The sequence below is a fragment of the Paroedura picta genome, chromosome 1 (genome assembly GCF_049243985.1).
Source record: "Paroedura picta isolate Pp20150507F chromosome 1, Ppicta_v3.0, whole genome shotgun sequence".
Lineage (NCBI taxonomy): Eukaryota > Metazoa > Chordata > Lepidosauria > Squamata > Gekkonidae > Paroedura > Paroedura picta.
In genome coordinates, this window is record NC_135369.1 from 110,502,574 (window position 1) to 110,521,126 (window position 18,553).

Consider the following 18,553-nt stretch of genomic DNA (forward strand, 5'->3'; position numbering starts at 1 on the left):
AACTAGAACTGGTTGGGCTAAATGTTAGAGGGAGAATTATTAATAAGTCCTTTATTTACTGCATTACCAGACACAGAAGCCATCCATCCCTTAATCATTTGTATTGCAAGATTTCCTCAGAAAGCACCTCAATGATCAAAACATGAAGCTCTGCTGACCAAGTGGTAGATCTCAAGGGACCACCCTGCACTCATTTGTCTGCAGATTTATTTAGACAATCTGAATGCTGCATCTCCAGACCTGTATAAGTCTGTTCACATAGGTCTGTTCATCAGGCCACATTGTAGCCTGGGATATTTTTGTAGCTGGTCCTATAAATTGACAATATACGACCTACTCAGCCTTAGGAAAACAATTTAGTCAATATATATAGCTGTGTATATGTGTATATGTTCACAAACATGGCTGTTTTTGTGATTATTTCAAGCTGATGTTCTGCCCATAGTTAAACTTTCATATTTTAGTAACATCAACTTTCTAAACCTACTGTACTATTATGAAATTGTTAATTGAACTGAAGACACTTTAAGTATCCAATTTTTTGTAGTGGGTACAATAGTCAATAGTTACTAAGCATTTCCCTTCCAGAAACTAGGATTTGCCTTATTCACATTCCCAGAAGATGAAATTTCTTGCCAGAATAGAACTCAGTATTATTGGCAGATAGCAGGAGAAGTATATTAAGAAATGAGTGCTTCATCCCTAATATGTGACTAAACAGCTGGGACAGTCCCAGTTAGAAAATACACAGATTTTCCTGCAAGATGATTAACCATGCAGATGGTTCAAATGCAAACTTCTTTGCCAATGCAAACAGAATAAAACTCCTGTTAGACACCAGTTCATTTTATATAACCATTAGAGGCAAAGCCCATTACATCCAGGATTAAAATGGGTACTAGCACTGTGACCTCCCCCCTCAAGATCCAGTGTGGTAAAAAGTGTGGTAAAAAGATTAAAGAGTAGCAGACTCTAATCTCAAGAACTGGGTTTGATTCCTGACTCCTCCTTCATATGCAGCCAGTTGGGTTCCCAACTTACAGGGAGTAGGGTGCCTGGAAACTTTCAGGAACATGAAAGACAGAATAAAAGAGAGAAAGAGAAAGATGGGGAGGGAAGGAAGGCATCAGTTCTCCTGGAGAAAACAGCTGTTTTGGAGGGGCACTGGGCCTCCTACCCCCACACCCATATAACAATGTCTATACAAGTCACCACTGTTCCCACCTTCCCATCTAACCTCACATCTTCCAAAGGCCAGGCGAGACAGGGAAGGTCAGGGGCTGCCTCTTTCCCATCTAGCCCCACATCTCCCAGAGGCCAGGCTGGGTGGTGAAAGCTGCTGGATCCCCCCAGCCCCTCTAATGAGAGGGAAGGCGAAGCAAAGAGCACTCTGATGGTCAGCTGCAAGGCCATGGGAACGTATTGTGAGCCCAAGTTCTGTTAGTGAGGACTCCTAGGAGGAAAAGCTTTGCCAAGAGCTCCCAGCTTCACCAGAGCCTCATCTGGATGAGAGCTTTGCCCAGCCAGATGTTCAACAAGCAGAGAGCTCTGACCAGCAGGAGAGAATGGAGCTGCAGACAAACCAGGGCTTAGATTTGAAAGTTCTTGCAGAAGTTCTCATTGCTCTGCCCAGCTTCCAGATGCAGCTCCCTGCCTTGTCAGCTCACCTGAGGCAATTAAGCAATGCCAGCTATGTGCTGGAAGAGATCTCTAGCCTAAAAGACACCACTACATGTTAGCAAGACAGTTGCTGACTGAGGAATAATGTGAGTCTTCACAGAGTGAGGACTGAGAGTCTGCTGACAGTCTATATTAACTTGAGGCTGGGAGGCCTGGATTGTGGACCTGCTCCTTCTGCTGATGCCTCTGGGCTGCCTGAATGAACCCTTGATTCCCTGGACTGAGTTAATACATTTATTGCATTCTGTCTGTCCCTTGGCATTCTGTTTTGAAATACTGATTCTCTCTGGCTTCTTGTGTCGGCTCATCTGTGCTTCTTTCCAGCAAAGAGCTGAAACCTGAGAACAACACAGGAGCCAATAGAAGCAGATGGCTTCCCTCCCTTTCCTGGGGAAGATGGGGGGTGGGAAGAAGCTGAGGATAGCGTAACTTACCAGCAGCAGTCACTTTCAGAGAGGCCAGCACCTCTTCTACTCAGCAAACAGCAGGAAGAGAACAGATAAGCCCCATGATTGGCCTTAGTTGGGAGAGTGCTTTCTCCCTATTGGTGGCACATCCCCAGGGAGGGCCAATCAAGTAGGGAATGAGTTGTCTGCATGCAGTTTAACTGATTGGCCCTCATTGGAACATTGCTCTCTTCCTATCCATACACAATTTGAACTGACTGGCCCTTATTGGGACAGTGCTCTCTCCCTATCTGCATGCAATTTGAACTGATAACATTGATTTGCCCTCATTGGGATAGTGCTCTTTCCCTATTGGTGGCAAACCCCCAGGGAGGGCCAATCAGATAGGAAGTGAGTGGTCAACTTGAGCTTTATTATGTTTAGTGATTCAGCAAAAGCCTGTTTACTGGAAACTTCCAACCTGGAAATTCCATGATTTCCTAAAATATTTAAAATATTCTTAAAATATAGGTATATTTCTTTAAAAATTGCAAGTCTTTTTTCATCCTGGCAAGAGACTGTTTTGAATTTGTTAATTCTAAATTTGGCACTCCACTGAGTTATTGTGGCTGCAATCCTAAAAACAATTCCCTGAGACTAATCCCCACTGAATATACTAGGTCTTAGTTCCAATCTGCTTCAAATTTGACCCTCAGGGTTCAATTAGACAATATGTACGATCTGAATCAGGTCAGGAATGTCCCACAAGCCATATCATGGCACACAACACAACAGGGACTAACATTCCCAAGTACATTGAGGGCAGATTCTAATCACAAACATGCCACTAGAAGTGGAGGGGCTTCAGCTTCCCCACCCCATGATGTTTTCCCCAATACCTCACAATGGGTCAAACAGGCCTCTCTGTGGCTGCCTCACTTCACTACAAGGATAGGAGGGAAGGCTGAAGCCCCTTCAATCCCTGTGCCATGCTCAAGAGTTGAATTCAGTCCCACAGCACTTGGGTTCATACAGGTTATTACACTTCTAATCTTAGATCCAGTAGGAGAGATACAAAGCGTTATACTCCATGTATCTCCCTATCAGACACATGCCAGAAACAATGGGTCTACTGGCTATATATGGTTCTTGGGAAAATGTGTAATCAGTGCTAAGACACCATGATAGTGCATACTTGCTTTAGATGTGAAGTTCATATGCCAAGATCTGCATTCCCACAAGCGCACTAGGAAGAGTGTACCATATATTTATTTGTTTGCTTATTTTAAATACTTGCATTCCACTTTTCAACCACAAAATATCTTAGGAACAATGCCCATAATAATAACATGAAAGTTAAAAACAGCATCAATTCACAATTTTAAAACAATATCAAAATTACAAAACAAAGCAAAATAGAACATAATGACTCCAGCATCAGAGTTGCCACATTTTAGGCAAAGTTAAACCGAAAGTGCCCAGACATTTGAAGGGATATGCCATTCAGACTTCAACAGGAATGGAATTCCAGACCACCTCTGACAAGGCCCACTTCTTGATCACTGCCAATCCAAGATTAAGGAACCATGAGCGGTCATAAGAGAAGGAGGTATTCCCTGACATATTCAGAATCCAGTCACTTAGACCTTCAAGGCTTCATACTGGCACCTTGAATTGGGCCTGGAAACAATATTCTAGCTCTGGAATGGGTGTGATAAATTTGTGGATGAAATTTCCCAAGTCTCAAATAATGTGTCTTACAGTAGCAAAATATAGTACTCAAGGCATGGACAGTGAGATCCTTCTCTTTCAGCAGTGGACAGTTGTTACATAAAAGTATACTGGTAAAAGAACTGTGGGTCACAGCTGTTAACAGTGCTGGGTTCAGGAGCACTACCAGTATGCACAATATAGCTCAGCCCAACCAAGAAAAGGCTAATTTCCACCCAGTTGCCCAACCGAACCACCACCATCATTATCTCTGCATCTGTTGCAGAAGTTGCTGCAACTTCTGGATGAAAAACAAAAGGAGCTCAATGCACATAACACAGCTGTTGCTGAGCTTAAGAATCTCACATTCAATACCAGACAGGTCTACCGACAATGTTCATTCACTAACAGATTGTTTTCATTGCCTTTTTAAGTGGGAAACTACTGTAAGGTTTTTTCAAATAAGCTCAGAATGATGAAACCACATGTCAGTCAAACTCACAACACATTCCTCCCATAACATTTAAATTTCCCTGGAGATAGATATAGATATTCTTATCCATTGTTCTTGTTATATATATTTGTGAAACCGGCCTGGGGTGGAGACTGTCCTCCCAGTCCGAGATGGAATAGGGCCAATCAGGGTGTGGCCAGCAAATTGGGTCCTAGGGAAGCGGCCGCGGTAATGGTGGGGAGGAGGGGAAGATTCCCTTTCCTAGGGCTGCAGGGCTCAGGGAGGCAGCCGCAGCATCAGCGGCTGGGGGAGGCCTTTCAAAGCCTATTCTTATGAATAGGTTTTGCAGATATATATATATATATATATATATGTAATTGTATATGCAAATATATATATATGTAATTATTATGACAGTGTACAAAGGCAAATATTTCCTTACATGCATAATTAATATTCATGATTCTTAAGCAGTTCTGAGTTATTCCACCAGACTTATGGTTTGATAGCTGGCCTCCATGTCTGATTCCATCAGGTCAACTTTATTAAGGAGTTGACTTCTCTATACATTTCTCCCTCTTCTCTCCTCAGATAGGATGCAAAACTGGGCAAAGAGTTGCATTTTTGTAAAGTTAAAAATTGTATATTCTTATTTGTTGTAACCCACCCTGAGCCTTTGAGGAAGTGTGGACTAAAGTATGATAATAAAAATAAACTAATTTCTGCTGTATTTTGTATTATACACTGCACTTTACAATCTTTGTCATGTGTTCTTTGGTGAATGCTTACACAAAACGTGAATGCTTAATTTCAGTAGTTTGATGTAATCTGAAATCTAGATAAGAGCAAAATCAATAACACCAAAATCAAACTAGATGTTTTTTTTTATTACAAGTGACACATACTCAGTAAATAAGAGTTTCAAATGTTGGCAGAAATGTTTTTAGTTGCAGAATATCAGAGAGTAACTGTTTCCTCTCATGGTAGAAACCCAGACCTGTTAGAAGCTCCACATCACGGACACGTCCTACATGTGCTTGCATTCTTTTTTCAACCCATAGGATTTCTGGCAGGCCATTCATCTGAGGTGAACAAGAATAAAGTTCAAACTTAAATAATTCCCTATTTCTGTAAACTACACAGCTGTTGTATGAATGATAGATCAAATCAATATTTTCTTTGCTCCTGGAACTTGTTTGCTCTTTAATAGTTAATTTCCTTGGAGTAAACATGATGTATGAGCATTTACACAAAACGTTTACCCTATTTGCTAACTTTGAGGGCTGGAAAGCAAATACTGTAAGCAAACACCAGCATAGATAAAACAGAGCACTACTGTAAGAAAAGGTCTTTAGCTCAGGTATTGCCACTGCTTACTGAATGTTAACCATAGGCCTAGTGCTTTACCAGTTCTCAGTGCTGAAATTACATCTGAGTTTTCAAGCTTTAGTTAATATTTTAGTGGTAACTTTAGTTAATAACAATTACAAACTGATTGCAAGTAATGTTTTCCCCATTTTAACAGTGCCTTCCTAAGCAGAGTTACACTGTTCCCACCCCACTGATATCCATTGTGGAAGTCTGCATATGATGTCATTGTAAATGTTGTCCCAACCAGCACAGATAGTGCAGGGGAAGACTCACCTCTCTTGACTCTGCCTTGCAACTAGGACAGATTCACAGGGTATAACTTCCTTTTTCCCATTGCCCAACTTGCCCCACTACAGCTTTTATCCCTGTGGTTTTATTTCACTGGAGTTAGGCAAAGTTGATAAGGTTGGGGAGGAATCCTGCAAATTCCCTGATGAGGATTTCCTGCATCTTACATCATTGAAACTGATGTGGTCAGGGAGGAAGGCTTCATGTTGTCATAATGCTGTTAGTTTTCATGTATTATTGATGGGGGCAAGAGACACACCGGGGGCATTGACAAGACGTTATTCTGGTCTTTTTCCACCAGCTACTGGCAAGGATATGCCCCAGATATCCACTATCATGGCTGAACAAGGAAAGCATGGCAGCAGAGCAGAGTCTGGGACTGTTTCTGCACTGGACATATTGTTTCGATTGCATTTTTAATGGGTCAAGTTTTTTTGTCCATTTCCATATTGAAATTTGCCTTTTCAGTCACAGACCCAAATTGCCCCCTCCCTTACCCCACAGCAAAGGAATCCCCAGAAACCTGGTTTTCACTTTTTGAAGTGGGGTCCAATGGGGTGTGTTTTGGGGCTGTTTAGTGCGTAAATGCATGTATTCATTTTTTCATAGCACCTGCCATTTTGTTTCCGCATGCCGCTTTACTCATCGCCAGCTTCTATCATCTAATTGAAGTCCAAAGCTAGGCTAAAATGAGGTTTGTCTCCTAATATGGAAATAGTCTGACAGTAGTGTCCAAAAAGACATTCTGGCTGGACTCATAAAGTGTACAAATATCATTCTCAGATCTGTACAACTCTGTGGAGAGGACAGTGAGTGAACATGCACTTCTGATAACATGCATCCATTCACAAGTGACATAAAATGGTCAGTAAATCTGAAATCTCATAAATCCACTTTCTTGCATGAACATAGTTACAAAGTGATACAAGTTCATTTGAAGTTGCATTTATCTTTTATACCTATATCAGCCCAGTTGATAGTTAAACAAGAAAAGACTAGGAAGTAAGTACTACCAACAAATTCAGCCTTTATACAGCATTTTGAAATGGTCAATGCATGCCAAAAATATTATTTTTGCAGTAATCATCACAGCTTTGAAAAGTATGTCATGTCTGTAGTATTTTTCCAATATGGAGAGATGAGGCTGAGGAACTGTGCCTTGCCTAAGAATAGCTGCAGAGTTCATAGCAATGGTGAGATTCAAACCACCATTTATGGTGCAATACTAAGAAGAGATATATACTCCTAAACCCCTTGCAGTTTTAGTCTTGCATCCTCAATTTTTAATATGAATGATGTGAATAAGAGAAGAAATATTTTCCCTCCTTCTTGCTTTCATAAACATCTCTTCCGAAGTATTTGTTTCTGAATGCACAGACCATTCCCCCACGAGGAATTTGCCCCTGCACAGCCTCTCATTGCTCATGCGTTTTAGTGCTGCTTCCACATGACATCAGCAGCAACCCACGGCTGTACAAGAGTTGGCATGAGTTTTTGTCCGGTTTGCTCTGCGATGAGGGAAATAGCAAAAAAACAATTTCCCTTTCTTGTCTCACTGCAAATCAGGGCACAAACAAGGGCAGTCTGGAGGGAATAATGTGTGAAAGCCTCAGTAGCATCTTGCCCGCCCTCACACCCACCTTCCCCTCTCCATTTCTGGATCAATTTAAAAAAAATGTCACGGTATAAATTGGTGGTTGGGTATGAACAGAGAAAGAAGGGGGGAGGGGTTGATGAAGCAGCCCTCTCCCTATTAGCCTAGCATTCTGCTCTGTGTTTTAAATCTTTATTGTGAACAAACAATCATTGGGGTCCAGTTACCATGGCCACCTTATCACAAATCTACCCGAACATAAAGGGATCTAAGGAAATGTTTTATTGTTGTTGCATGATCCCGTAGCAATGCAGAAGTGAATTAAAAAAAATTTTTTTTTAATGTTGTGGTGTTTTTCCATAGCAACGCAGAAGTGTATCTTTTTTAAAAATTAATTTCTGGACAGAGGGGGAAGGAAGTTTGATTCCTCAAGACAACCGCTGTGAAGGGATTGGTTGCTTATGTTGATTAACAACCCATGGAGTTGGGAGAGAGGTTCAGGTTGTCCACACTTTAGGCTTCTCTGCCACCTCATTGGGAAGGGAATAGCAACAATGAGGTGGCAGTGGGAAAATGCAGGTGGGGTTTCCCATCAGAAAGTGTGCAAATGTATAATTTCCTATCGTGCAACTGCAAGCAGGAGGTGAGTTGTGAAATATTTGGAGACTTTGGGGGTGGAGCTGGGAGTGAACAGGATTTGGGGTGGGGGGGGGGACTTCAGTGGAGTATAATTCTATGGAGTCTACCTCCAAAGCAGCCATTTTCTCCAGGGGAACTAATCTTTTCAGTCTGGAAAGCAGCTATAATTCCAGGGGATCCCCAGGCCCCACCTGGGGACTGGCATTCTGATACAATATAGTCAGGATATTATTATTATTATTATTATTATTATTATTATTATTATTATTATTATTATTATTATTATTATTATTATCATTATCATTATCATTATCATTATCATTATCATTATCATCATCATCATCATCATCTTTCGATTTATTGCCCACCACTCCCTTACGGCTCGTGGCGGGTTACAACATTTTAAAACCCCCAATAAAATCCATTAAAATCTCTCAACAACAATTACAATATAACATTATCGGTTAGCAAGCTAACCTGGCAAGATAGGCTAATCAACCTCCCCCTCCTACTACAAGCAGGTGGAGAGGGGATACTGATGGTACTAATCCCCAATCTCAATCCCAGGTCCCGGGTCCCGGGTCCCCGGGGGGGGCATAGATGTTAGCCTCGGCCTCAACCGTAAACCTGGCGGAAGAGCTCCATCTTGCAGGCCCTGCGGAATGATGGAAGATCTTGCAGGGCCCGCAGCTCTCCCGGGAGCTCATTCCACCAGGTAGGGGCCAGGACCGAAAAGGCCCTGGCCCTGGTCGAGGCCAGGCATGCTTCCCTGGGGCCGGGAACGACCAGCAGATTTTCTCCCGCAGAACGTAAGGCTCTGCGGGGGGCATAGGGCGATAGGCGGTCCCTCAGGTATGTGGGTCCCAACTCGTGTAAAGCCTTGAAGGTTAAAACCAAAACCTTGAACCGGATCCGGGCAGCAATTGGCAACCAGTACAGCTGCCTCAGCACTGGCTGAATGTGGGCCCTCCAAGGTGTACCAGTGAGGACCCTGGCAGCTGCGTTTTGCACTAGCTGGAGTTTCCGGACCAAGGACAAGGGAAGGCCCACGTAGAGCGAGTTACAGAAATCTATTCTGGAGGTGACCGTTGCACGGATCACTGTGGCTAGGTGTTCGGGGATACTGGGCCACAATAACCAAGTGGAAAGACTTATGAAGGTTAGATGTTGTGTCACTTTTTTACAGGACTCTACATGGCCCCATTTACTGGAATTACACAGTTAGTGGCAAAAACAATTGACGAATACTCAAGGTTCTCTGAGTAGTACACGATGCCATACTCACAGCACAGCTTTCACTGTTGTCAGGACGATGAGGAAGGATAAAAGTGAGAACATCCAGTGAGCCAGAGCAGTTCAGTGGAGTGTTAGATCGATTCATACAGCTAGTCAGCACAATAAAGTAGTGGGTTGGAATGGGAATCTGTGTGTTGTTTACATGCCTATGAAAGAACATGAATTAATGGCTTGCAGAAGAAATGGTTGCACTTACACTCTTAATGTTAGATTATTAACAGATGCAAGGATTATCAGAGGTCTTTGAGCTCTCTAATAATGCACTTTATGGGGGTGACTCACTGGCTGCCCAAAGTCAGATGTACATTCTCCATTTCACAACACTGAATTGCCAGAAGGCATTTCAGCAATTCGCATACTATAGTCTTACTAGGAAAATGGAAAGGAGACGTTTATGTGTTTTTTACACATACATGCCTCACTAAGTACATTGTGATTTCTTCTGACTGGTACCTTACCACAGTGGGCATTCAGTTACCACTGCTTCTCTTGCACTTCTATCCAGGTATGGACTTGTAGAAATATTCTCCTCACCATATGAGCAGTTGATCTCTCTAACCATATGAGTGTGTGTTTACCTCAGTGCATTATCTGGTAGTAAACCATTGTCTTTATTTATCCCATGTACTATCCAAACTGATTCTGCAATTTACAGCACCCCAGAAATAAGATAAATGCTCCCAATTACTTTGTGTTATTCTGCAGCTATATTTACATATGGAAATCAGTGAGGTTAAAGAGGAGTTTTACAACGGTAGCGATGGATCACATAAAACAGCTAAGAAATTTAATCTATATAAAGGCTTCTAAAACAGATAAAATAATTATTTTGGACATAGATCTGTCATATAATAAAAAGGGAAAGGGAAACCTCAAAAGTGCTAGATCTAATTAGCTGCCTTATTTTCTTACTGTGTTAGAGACTTCATTCAAGTCCACTTTGACTGTTACATACCTAAAAAAATGGAATACTAGTTAGATAAGACTGCCTAAGAAATTGTATTTTCTAACTAGTAGTTTCCATTTTTCATAACCAAAATACAATTGGACATCAAATGGAAGATCTGGGCAAAATTCTAATTGACCAAAGTAAAGAATTTTTGTAATTTTAAAGCATGGAGATAGTCCTATTGACATTTATTCTTCATTGTAATAAGTATCATGCCTTCACAAATAGCATTTAATTCTCATTTGATTTTGTTCATGTGTAAAGCTGAAATAACATTTAACCAGAAGAATTCTGGGAGTGAAGTTCTCATGTATCTGAGGGAAAGATGTCTCTCTATTTACTTTCTGAAAAATGCTGCAAATAAATATGTAAAAGATATAGGCCATTGCCTATAGCTTAATCTGGAACAGTGCCACAGACATCTGTGCTGTCAAGTCCCACAACGAACAAAGCGTAGAACTGTGTTAGTTCATTCAATCAATGCTCAAGTTTATCTTACCATGACTAATTTTGTACACAACTTGACTTGTTTGTAAAAACTTGTAAACAACCTTGTGTGGCTGACAGGATATTAGGGCCTTTGACTCAGGAGGAAGTTCCAGCCTGCCATCTCAGCCCACCTCCTACACTGTGGCAGAAATTCTTTCTTTCTCTCCAAACCATTTTTGACAAATGTGGCATCGAGTTTAGCCCAAAAGTCAGCATATCCAGTAACACTAAGACCACAATCCTTCAAACACTTCTGTACTCAGCTAAACTATTCAAATCCTATAAGCTTTTGTCCCTTGGTCATTATGTAAGCTGTAAGGAAGGAAAATGTAAACCACTCCAAGCCTCTTTGGCTTAGAGAGTAGAATTTAAATCCAAATGCAAAATAGAAAGGCATATCACAAGATTCCCTTTAAAAGTGCTGTCCTTTTAAACTTACTGTTTAATTTGGTCAGGAGTATCAAAGTGGCCATCATTATTATAATCAAAAATGGGCCCACTGACCACATTTAATCCATTCCTCTCCTTAGCATATTTTGAAAGTAGTCTCTCATGAAAGTAATTCCATATTCCTGTAGTTAAGAAAGCCATGAGATATAATTAGCCTCAATGCTAATATTATAGAGAAAAGTTACAGCTATACATGATGGAAATATATAACGCAAATCTCAGGTTCACTTTTGGCTCACCCTTTGTAATTTCATCTGGCACACACAAATATTTTAAGCCAACAGGTGAACAACATATAGCACTGGGCTGGATAACCTCTGAAGAATCCTGAATCTGACTGAAATTACACAAGATGCTCATATTTGGAACCGAGATAATACATTCACCTAATCTTGTGACTTTGGTGTACAATGTATATTGTAGAGTCAGGGCATATTCTCCTGTTTTCAAAAGTTTGTCTACATATAAGCCAACAAGGATTCCCCAACCCATACCAATGTCACAACTGCTTTTTGGTGGAACAGAAATGCCCAGCAATCCAGCTGTTGAAATATTATTGCTTATTTGAAGAGATTATAATATGGCACAGATTTGTCTAAACAATATTCAGATAGCAATTCTCCTTCACTGTCTCACCAAGGTACAGAAGACTGATAAGGAATGCCTGGGTGTGCCTTTTTAAAGAAGCACCCTTGGACAGAAGAACTTCCTAACTCATTATTCTAGCTAAGGAAAGCTCTAGGAGTGAGAGAAATACACTGTCCTTATCTAAGACCAGCTTGATAAGTTATCACTGTAGCATCTGGTCCCCAACCTTTTTATCACCGGGGACCACTCAACGCTGGGGACCACTCACCGGGGACCACTCAACGCCTTTTACTGAGGCCCAGTGGGGGGGTAGTTTACTCCTCTACTCTCAACCACTGCCCTAGCGCTCTCTGATCGCTATGGTAATGTTTAAGCATCCCTTCAAAATAAGATACAGACACGCCACAACAATGAAGTGTGTTGTAAAGGGCTGGGGGGGGGTGAAGTAAAGGGCCAGGGAGGGAGAAGGCGTCCTTCGGGGCCCACCTCCAATTAGTCAAAGGACCACATGTGGTCCGCAGCCCACAGGTTGGGGATCGCTAATCTAAAGGAAAAAGCTTCCTGAAAGTCCCATCAAGGGGTTCATTAGAAGTAGAAATGTTGTTTTCTGTCCTTTGGCCACTTCGGTCTTAACAGGTTCATCAACAGGTGCAAGGGCCAAACTACATTTTATATACATGTAGATAAATTTTTATCAAAACTTACTTTTGAATTCTTCATACATAGGGACAATATTGCTTGTAAGTAGAGCATCATATTGTTCATTGTCAGTTGAATTCAAGTCTACACAAATATATGAATATATGTATGTAAGTTGAGAAATAAGACAAACTACATATAGTGTTAAGCAGAACATAGTTTTTTATAAATTAAAGTGTTGATTTATCAATTAGTTATATTTATGAAGATAGAAGATGTTGGCTCTGGGTTGATGCTGGGTGGAAAAGGCATCTTGATGGATATGATAGTAGAGCTCCACCCTCTAGATTGGAGGAGTTCAAGATCAGGAGCTGAACTTCTGAAGGAGATAGGAGTTCCAAACATTTCTGGGAGCCTTGGGAGATATCACTTCTGACACTGGTCTAGTATTTTGCCAATCTCTATAGAAACACCATAGAAATCAGCAAATCCTAGAGTGGCACTGATGTCACTGCCTAGTTTTTGCTGGAAAAGATGTTCATGCAGTAATTACATATTCCCTCATTTTTCTCCTGCTGCGAATTTGATCAGCCGGTGGGGAACCAACAGTGCTTCAGAGGGGGTCTGCCTACCAAAAATGGTCAAATGGCACCCCTAAAAGGAGGATTTAGCAACTTTACTAATAGCTGATATGCTGTTAGCCAGAACTTTAATATTTTTCTATTCAACTCCTCCATATTATTGAGTATAAATCTAAATTTGCTGAATAAAAACATTTAGATACAAGAATCCTGCAAAAAGCAGTGATTAAAGCAAAGCTTTTTTTTTTTTCCTGTCATGAAATACCACTGAAATCCTCTTTTCCTCCCTAAATGCCATGCTTATCCCTAGTGGGTCGTTTTGGTGCTATGTATATATTTAAACAATCCGCCACATCCAACTGATTAAAACTAAGGCTTTTTCTATATAAAGAGCTTCACTAACTAGGAGGGTAGAGGAAACCGTGGGTGATGTTCAGGTCTGGCTGGTAGTTGGAGCAGTTTTGGCTCCAAGCAGCAGGGATTCTAACATCTGGCCGCAGACAGTCTGTAGCTGTGGAAGGAAGAGGAGGTGCATCTTCCAGCTAGAAGAGAAAAAAGAGAGAGGGGGAGTATTACACCCACGGCTGTGGCTAACCTAGCGCCTTTTATGGTTTGTGATGACTTCCTGACAGTTTTCATTGAGTCTGTCTTTTCCTATTTTTATAATGAATCATGACAGTGCTAGAAATAGAAACTGACGTTTTTCTCCAGACTGTTTATCGTTGGTCCTTCAGCATGTTGATAATGCATGGTTGTGGGACTAGAAGAGGCATCATGTAGCAGCAAAATTATAGTACTTTGGACCAAAAATGTAGCATATTGGCCACTGGAGTTTTCTTAAAAGACTGTAACAGATAAGAGACCAACAAGATTTTGGGGGCATGAGGTTTTGAGAGTCAAAGCTCCCTTTGTGAGCTACATAGTATATCTAAGAACAGAGATAGCCCCTTTCTATCTGTTGTGGGTGACCTTTAGCAGCATTTTCCAGCTAGTGATTTCAGTCCCCTCCACAAAACACTATGGGGTAGTGGTATGAATGAACTTAAGCTAAGCACATCCCATCCATACCAATGCAGCTGTGTTAATACAGCTTCAAATAGTCTAGATCAGCCTATCATTGAGAAACCCCTGAAACATTCTTCAGGCTTCGAAAAACCCCAGAAGTTATGTGATTGTGCAGAGTATGGTTGGGAAGCATAGCTGGTTTAGAAAGCCTGGGGTCATAGTCTTCTGATAGAGCATTCAAACATACACCACATTCATCTGTGAGTCATAAATTAGGGGAAAGTTAAGTATATTCAAGTGTTGAGAAATAAGTGCCATGCAAATCATGCATTTATGAACTGGCCCCTAGAAGCCCAGATCTATGGACTTTCTTCTGTAAGCTGGCTGTGTGAACCAACTCCTGTACAAGTAATCTCAGAATGGTCAAAAGCACTGCACACCTGTTCTCTTGAGTAATGGTTGCAACCCACCTCAATACCTCCTCTGTACACAGAGGTAAATCTCTAAGGACAATATTTATACAGAAACCAGGAACCCCCTGGTATTGGATGGCTGAGTATGAAAATTCCATTTTCTCCATCTGTTTTCTAATAATGATGATGAAATACAGATAAGCCAACAGAATTACAATATCTTCAAATTATAAGTATTTTGATTATAAGTCTATAGAATAGGGTGCTTCCACATAGACACACCATTATATGTAACAAAGTCTGAATACTTTTTTTTCTCTAAAAGCAGTTTTGATACAGAGTGGGGATAGAGCAGAAATGTAGCAGGATGAAGTGGAGTAGTAGTAAGAAGAAACAATGTTTGTTGGGTGTAAACTAGGGCTTGGATCACACTGTTCACAAAAGAAACATAAACAAGGTAGTTCTACTTCCCCCCATATATATTACAGTGCCTAGAAAATAGTTGCATAAGATCTTGTGTAAGTGGAAACACAAGTGGGAATTTCATGATCTATTTCTTGCAATTCCATTGGCACAAGAGCTCTCGCATAAGCAAAACTTTTGCACTGGGTCCAACCCTGGAGACAAGGGATCAAACCCCCATGAGCACTACAGGGCTACTCAATCTGTCTCTGAGCTTACTGTACCTCACAGGGTGGTTATAAGGAGAATGGAAGAAACTGCAAACACTCTTTAAGCTCCATGGAGACCTCAAAAATGTGACAAGTAGTCTTTTGGAGCTGTGCAAAGGTACTCTGAAGAAGGGAAATGACAGGCAACAAGACAGCAACTAAGCCCCTTTGTCCTACCCACTGACTTCTTTGCTTTCTTTGCTCTAAATTTCCCTGTCTCAGAGATCTTTCATCAGTTAGACACAGCTACATGTAACATCTTGAAGTGAGTGAGTGAGTGAGTGAGTGAGTGAGTGAGTGAGTGAGTGAGTGAGTGAGTGAGTGAGTGAGTGAGTGAGTGAGTGAGGGGGGTGGCGGACTGATGTCATGAAATCCTTCCTTCTCCAGGAAGGGAATGTTTTACTCATAAATGTCCTGAAACACCCAGAGGTAAAATCTTAGTTTTTCTTGTCAATCAGGGCTGCATGTTCCAGAAAATCTGGCTGCTCCCTCTACTTTTATATATCTGAGTTATGATAAATTGCTTGAGGGATGCTTTTATAAATGTAAGAGTTAGTTCAGGTTATGTCTGATTTTACAAAATAATAAAAAAGCATATGGAGGACTATTTAATTATTATTGACATGATCCTTTTGACACCTACTATTGACACCATTTATCACTGGCACTCTCACTGACAGCTTTAAAAGAAGAAGAAGAGTTGGTTCTTATATGCCACTTTTCCCTACCCAAAGGAGGCTCAAAGCGGTTTACAGTCGCCTTTCCATTCCTCTCCCCACAACAGATACCCTGTGGGGTGGGTGAGGCTGAGAGAGCCCTGACATTCCTGCTCGGTCAGAACAGTTTTATCAGTGCTGTGGTGAGCCCAAGGTCACCCATCTGGCTGCATGTGGGGGAGCGCAGAATCGAACCTGGCATGCCAGATTAGAAGTCCGCACTCCTAACCACTACACCAAACTGGCTCTCTACATCTGACAAGCAATCTCTTTACCTGTCTTTACATCTGACAAGAAATCTCTTTACCTGTTTTACATTTGGTTGGCTCAGTTATGTTCTTCTGTGCAATGAGAATGCAAATAAATGACACAGAAATACTGTACTAAAGGTTGTGGGATAACTACCATTCTGGTGATAGCAGGAAATAGCATGAGGTCTCACTGCACAATGGCAGGAGAGCGGCACACCACTCCCCTGCCATTGTGGGGGTGGGGGGATGCTCCATCCAGTTCTGTGGCTCCACAAAGCTGACAGGGGTATTTGGGGTCCCTCCAGGGGCACCGTGGGATGGGGAAGGAGCCCGGCTCTACTCAGGGGAGCTTTGGGAATGGGGCAATTAGCAGATATTACATGCACAGTAACATCATAACAACAACAACAAGCCTTTAATAGCATACAGTATATGAAGGGAAAGTGCAAAAGGATCCACTGCTAGTGAGAACAAAGGCAAAGATCATGCTTTAGACATAATACATTCACGACTTCTCATGGCAAGATATAAAAACTTTGCAACTGGTTCAATTATATCAGGGTTCTGGGATGTCAAAAGAAACTGAGTCTTTCGTTCATCCGAATGCAGTTCTCTTTTACACAGCAGTGAGTTAAGAAATTTAGCTCGGTTCGAAGAATTAAATAGACAATGGAAGAAAACGTGTGTAATTGATTCTATACATCATTGTCCACATGGGCACAACCTAGCTGAATACGGGATCTGTTGAAATCTCCCATATAGAACAGCAGAAGGTAGAGCATTAGTTCTAGCTAACATGAATGCTCTATGCTGTTGTGGGATGATTAAATGGTAGAAGTACACAGCTAGGGGCTGAGAGCTTGGTGAGATCCCCAAGCTCAATGGCGAGCAAACGTTTCTAGCTTTACTGCTAAGTTCCTGCAGTTCTATGTCTAACAGTCTGCGTTTAATTGAATTAAATGCAGTCTTTTCAGATATCAGATACAAGGAGTCTAAAGATATCCCTATAGATTTAATGTTTCCCTCAATGTGTCTTAACCAAGTAGTTGACTCATGTTCAGATAGCATGAGGGAAATTAGACTATTGGGGTCATATCTAAAATGAATGCGAAGCCAGAACTTGATTGTTAACAACCATGCTCTGGTTTCCAATAGTCTTGGCTGGTTTCTAGACAGAGGACTGTGTAAGAGACACAGTTCGGGGTCCCAAGGATTTTACGAAGGAAGACAGATTGGAGACTTTCGACTGCTTGGTTAAAAGCATTGATCCAAATAGGGATGCCATAGAGCAGTTGGGCACTTAGTTTCCCATTGAATACTTTGAGGGCTGCTGGCACATACTGGTTACCTCTGGTGTAGAAGAAATGTGTAATTGCCAGGGCACTAGTTTTTGCAGATGTGATTGCATATTTTCTCTGTGTAGCCCAATTTGCATTATGGTGAAAAAATATTCCCAAGTATTTGAAGCTTTTAACTTGTTCAATGTTGTTACATTCCATTTAAGAGGCTTCCAAGGCTTTCCAAAAACCACAATTTTTGACTTCTCAGAGTTCAGAGCAAGTTTGTTTACTTCACAGAAGTCCAGGAATTGAACCAGTAAGAGTTTTAAGCCAATTTGTGAATGGGACAGCACTACCGTATCATCTGTGTATAAAAGCAGTGGGATGTGAAGAGAACCAATTTTTGGGCTATGGCCAGAATTGGGGATAGGGACGGAGCAAGGTCATTTATAAAAAGGTTAAATAGGAGGGGAGCCAAAATGCATCCTTGTTTTACCCCTTTGTTGATTGGTATTTTAGGAGTAAGACTCCCAAGGGGGGTGAGTTTGACTTGGCGACAGGTAGAAGAATAGAGTTTCCTTATAAGATATAGGAGCCTTTTATCTATCTTCAGCTTTAACAGCTTATCCCAGAGAAGATCTCTAGGGATAGAATCAAAGGCCCCCTTAAGGTAACATCATGAAAACCTAGATGTGATGGCAACATGTCAGCTGATGCTCTAGACATTCCATATTCCCCAAGTAATCGTTACAGAATATTAAAACATATGTACGATTTTGACCTCATTCTCACCTACTTAAGAACACTACTGTGAACATAAATGAGAGGCATATACATCAAAGTCTTCGGGGGCTCCCAATACACCTATGTCAAGCTCTGTAAACAGAATCAGAGCCTGTAGTGCCCCCCACTGGTCTCAATCCAGGAAGTCTTAGAACAGGATGAGGAAGGATGCCTTTACCTCTCTCCTGCCAGTTACCTGCCCTACAGCTTCATGGGATCAGTCTGGCCCTTCCCTCTTAGACTTCCTTGAGCTGGCCTAATGATTTCATGGTGGTAGGCTGTTCCCAGCTTTCCCCAATGCCCTGTCTTCAGGGGCAGAC

The 18,553-nt window shown here is 41.4% G+C and overlaps 1 protein-coding gene across 2 annotated transcripts in view; it reads right to left on the reverse strand.

The window, feature by feature from the left end:
- Positions 1 to 5,096: 5,096 nt before the first annotated feature.
- The window catches only part of ENPP3 (ectonucleotide pyrophosphatase/phosphodiesterase 3), a 75,153-nt gene continuing 61,696 nt past the window's right edge, over positions 5,097 to 18,553 (reverse strand). For both annotated transcript variants that reach the window (XM_077352803.1, XM_077352794.1), the window contains exons 21-25: positions 13,518 to 13,656; positions 12,600 to 12,677; positions 11,296 to 11,428; positions 9,408 to 9,564; positions 5,097 to 5,312 (exon numbers count right to left, since the gene is read on the reverse strand). In XM_077352803.1, coding sequence (XP_077208918.1) covers positions 5,136 to 5,312; positions 9,408 to 9,564; positions 11,296 to 11,428; positions 12,600 to 12,677; positions 13,518 to 13,656 — 684 coding nt within the window. In that variant the 3' untranslated portion in view covers positions 5,097 to 5,135. The remainder of the gene's footprint in view (positions 5,313 to 9,407; positions 9,565 to 11,295; positions 11,429 to 12,599; positions 12,678 to 13,517; positions 13,657 to 18,553) is intronic.